Source organism: Octopus bimaculoides, chromosome 14, assembly GCF_001194135.2.
Source record: "Octopus bimaculoides isolate UCB-OBI-ISO-001 chromosome 14, ASM119413v2, whole genome shotgun sequence".
Classification (NCBI taxonomy): Eukaryota; Metazoa; Mollusca; class Cephalopoda; order Octopoda; family Octopodidae; genus Octopus; species Octopus bimaculoides.
The window spans coordinates 5,429,013-5,433,555 of record NC_068994.1 but is presented as its reverse complement, the minus strand read 5'-3'; the positions used below and the strand labels follow the sequence as shown (position 1 = coordinate 5,433,555).

The following is a 4,543-nucleotide window of genomic DNA, read 5'->3' as shown; positions in this document are numbered from 1 at the left end:
TCGGGAGATGAATACACTCACCATTAAACCACTCGCCTTTACCAGTACAAGCCTTCCTTCTATAAATATAATCATTTTTTTCTTTAATTGACTTATGTTTTAAATATTTGAATGCGGCCTTTAAAAAAATTTAGGTTCTGGATCTTGTCCGGATATTAGACTAGGGGTTCTCACCAGTTTCTTTTGTCGCTGGGCCCCTTCGACTAGTATTTTATTCTGGTAGATCCCCCTAGATATTCGAGGTTTAAAAATTAGTTTTATAGAAATTTCTCTCAAAATTCCTATTTTGTTTTTTACACATTAACTTGTGTAAGTTGAACTATACAGAATGTTAGAGAATGAAACCTAGCTGTCTCTTTCAAACCATACCAATGTATACACATAAGCAAAATTTTCTCAAGGACCCTTAAAATACTACTATGCATCTTCAAGTTACTATTTTGTTATGTGCACCTCCAAAAATTTTATATGGCTCGTCAGCGGCCATATGGAACCCAGCACAGGAATTATGATGTGAAGGAACAAGAAGTAACATAAATACGAATATATTTATACATGAAAACATACAGTTAATTACACCGTGCAACAAGATTTTTGTCCTTAGATACAACTGTTATTTCCTATTTGCTTACCTCGAGGAAGTATGGAAAATGGCTAACATTTCCTTCATACACACACATTCAAATACATACACTCAAACAGTCGCATACACACCCACACACGCATATACAACCTTCCCCCCACCGCACACATTAAAAGGCCTCCCAAATTTACTCTATGGCTCACTTACATTAACATATCCTGCTCACATCTCTCTCTATGGAGTTGATAATTAAAGTACCAATCCTATGCGATACGTCAGCCGAATTTTATGAACGTCGGTCTGGATGTTGCGCTAACTGTTCCGGTTCTATGTTTTCTAGAGTTCAAATCCTCCTACTGCCTACTTCGTTGCTTAATTTAACCCAAAACATGGCTTTAAAACACCACACGGCACCTTGAATTTCATGAGCCGGTCCCCTTTTAAAAGCGTTTTGGCTAGATATTCAGTTTGAAGATGCATTCCTTCTTCCGTGACACTTCAGTAACGAGATCTCGCAGAAGGCTTATGTGCACTGCGTTTCCAGTTGATTAAAAGATAAAACTGAAAACTTGTGTCGTTACTCTACGACAGGAAAGTGTCCAGTTCTCACATCTTCTTTGGTTGGTCTTCAGTAGAAGAAAATATGGATTAAAGTCTTATACTAAAGTGTACTAACCAAAATGCAAACAGTAACTTTTAATTTTTAACATTTGATTTATATTTCAAACAAACACCTTTTATATTACTTCATATTAAAAAAAAATACCATTCGATAAACTATACAAATTTCTAATTTAATATCTCTGAAGAGCAGAAGAGTTGTCTATAAATGCTTATCAATAAGCGTTCACTCTTTTCTCGTCTGCCTTCAACATTGTCCACGACTCGCAGCCGTACGTCGCAATAGAGAAAGCGGCAGCCCGAAGTAGCCTTATCTTCAGCAGCATTGACATATCACGACTCTTCTAGATGTTCTTCATATCTTGTACCGCTTGCCTCGCTATCGCGAGCCTTCTCCGTATCTCTGGTGTGCTTGATCCACTGCTGCTGATTGTGGATCCCAAGTACACAAAATCATCCACTTCCTGAATCATCTCTCCGTCTACGGTGAAGTCACCTTGATCTGTCCTGTACTTATACACCCAAGATCTTTGTCTTCTTTACATTCAGGAACAGGTCCCTCAGTGCACTCATGTCTTTCCCTCTGCGTATCATCTGCAGCAATTCCTCCTTGCTGTTACTTATGAGGGTTGTGACATCGGCGTATCTCAGATTGCACAGCCTTTGTACAGATATGGAGACAGAACACATCCCTGTCGGACACCCCACTCAATGCCGAACCACTCAGTGTCACCGACGGACGTCCTGACAGATGACTGTTGATCTTAATATAGTCGCGCCAACAGTGTGACTAAGTGTTCAGGAAATCCCATGTCCTTCATGACGTCCCACTTCTCGATCATCATCCTGATGTTGTCTATCTGTTCCCTTGTTCCTCTGCCCTTGACGAAGCCAGCTTGTTCCTCAGCGATGACACTGCTATATTTCCGCTGCAGTCTACCTACGATGATTCGCAGCAGGATCTTGCTTACGTGGACAATAAGACTGATGGCTCGGTGGTTAGAGCACTCGCATGAGTTACCTTTCTCTGGTATTGGTACGAAGACTGCACGACACCAGTCGATCTGCCACTCCACGTCATTCCCGACCTTTACACACAATCTCCACAACAGTTCTATCCCAATATCTCCCGTCGCCTTTCATACCCCGATGGGCAGTTCATCCACGCCAGGGCTCTTCTCGTTCTTGGTATGGTACAGCGCCTGCCTCACTTCTTTGAGTGGTTCCGGTCCTCTATCTTCGGCTACAGCGAGTGCAGCGGAGAGATCTTCCTGCCTCCTTCTGTACAAATCGGTGCTGTATTCCTTCCACCTAGCTTTGATGTCATCTTCCTCTTTGATGTCCTCTTGATGTCAGGATGTTACCTTCTTTATCGTTGATGACGTCACTACGTGCTGTCCACTTCCTCTTTCTACTCAATTCCTTCACCAAACGAAAAACAGACTTGATGTCACCTTTCTGTGACGCATCTTCCGCCTCCAGACATATCTGGTCCAGATGGTTCCTCTTGTCCTCTAGTGCCTGTCTGTTGTACTGCTTGTCAACTTCTCTTCATTCCTGATGGTTTCCACTTACTTTCGCCTACCTCCTTCTTCTTGCGACGTCTAGGAATAATCCTCTCCGCAACTTCCTCTGTGATGTTGACCATTTTCTCCCAAAGTGCGTCTGATCTCCACTCTCCATTATCGTATGATTGGAGAAGCGGTAGAAATCTATTCTGCATCTCGACACTGAAAGCTTCCGGGATCTAAGTGACGTCGTACCGTGTTGTTTTCGTCTGCTTTCGCCGTGACCTCATCAGGATCTTAATCGTTGCACACAGCAGCTGATGATTGCTTTCGCAGTCTGCCCCTGGTCGTGTCCTTGCATTCTTGAGTGCCGACCTCCATCGTCCTTGAATCATGATGTAGTCAATCTGGTTTCGAAACCGGTCTCCTGGACTGGTCCAAGTGTACAACCTTCTCGGGTGATGCTGGAAGATGATGTTACCGATGTCTAGGTTGTTGGTGAAACAAAGGTCAACCAGATCCTGTCCTCTTTGATTCCTCTCCCCCAAACCGTGTTGGCCCACCCTCGAACTGTTGGTAATGCTCTTCCCCACCTTGGCATTCCAATCTCCCATCACGATAATGACGTCTCTCCGTGGAACATTGTCCAGTGTCTGCTGAACAACATCATAGAAATCCTGCATTTCTTCTTCACTTGCTTCGCTCGTTGGTGCGTAAACCTGGATGAGTGTAGTGTTTAGAGAGTGGCACCTCAGCCGTATGGTCACGATTCTGTCATTGACAGGATTGTATCCTATGACTGATGAGGTCAACTCTCTGGACGTCACAAATCCCACTCCATTACGTCGACCGGTCTCCCTTCTTGTGAAGAAGATCGTGTCTCCATTCTGCGCTGTGAATCTTCCCTGACCGTTCCGACAGCCCGAGGACATTCATTCTACATCCCTTCATCTCAAATGTTATCACGTTTAGCTCCCCGTGATGAGTCCTCTGACATTCCATGTGGCAATGATCCACTCCTTACGTAGGTGAACACCCCTCTTTTTCACACCAGGACAGTCGGGAGGAAGGTGTTTAACCCACCTCCGTCATCACCTGGTTGACTAGATGTACTTGGGGAAGCATAAACCTCTTCCGCGGTGGCATTTGACACATTTTCAGGCCCCCGGGTCTCACCTTCCAATGTGATATCTGGCAATCTGAGCCTTGAAATCATGATAACAATCTCGACTATAGAGTGCGGTAGGTCGTCAGTATCTTTCTGCATCAGGGTTGAGATCCCTGAACTTTCATGACAGTTCTTCCGCCCTGAAAGACCGTTGACCGCCATGTCGCAGTTCGTACGCCCTTTAACATAAGCCCGGTGACCACTTGACACAAGGGGGAATGGTTTTCCCCATCCCCAACTGGAATCCACCAGATGGGTACCCGTACATAGTCTGGCCGGCGAGACGACGCTGTTGCCCGGGCTGTGGCCGCTGCTGTGTCCGGTAACTAGTAGGAGCCATATGTACGAGCTGAGGCTGATGTGGTGACCAAGGTAGTCGGATCACCCGCGGAGGGCGAGGCGTCTGTCTTCCTACAAAGGTGCTACTCCTCCATCAGCTCCCCCAACACCCCATATATATATGTATATATATATGACATTTGCTTTTCTTTCAATTAAAGTTATCTCATGTATGCATTTGAGCATGCCAAAATTGCCCAATTGAGGTACGTTTGTTGTTTTGTCTCTCCTCATCTATCTTAGGAGAGCGCATGCTCGAAATAGTTAAGGCTCCTTCCAATTTATTTGCTTTTTTACCTAATCTTTCTGTCCTATGTATATATA

General features: G+C 44.5%; 1 protein-coding gene across 1 annotated transcript; it reads right to left on the bottom strand.

Moving 5' to 3' along the window:
- Window positions 1-2,951: 2,951 nt before the first annotated feature.
- Window positions 2,952-3,644, bottom strand: LOC106877633 (craniofacial development protein 2-like). Its single transcript, XM_014926581.1, has one exon. It carries the CDS (start codon window positions 3,642-3,644, stop codon window positions 2,952-2,954), a length of 693 nt encoding a protein of 230 aa, XP_014782067.1.
- Window positions 3,645-4,543: the final 899 nt, after the last annotated feature.

Bases quoted from the DNA above. Each gene is read 5' to 3' on its own strand.
- LOC106877633 (XM_014926581.1), bottom strand. From the start codon at position 3,644: ATGTCCTCGGGCTGTCGGAACGGTCAGGGAAGATTCACAGCGCAGAAT.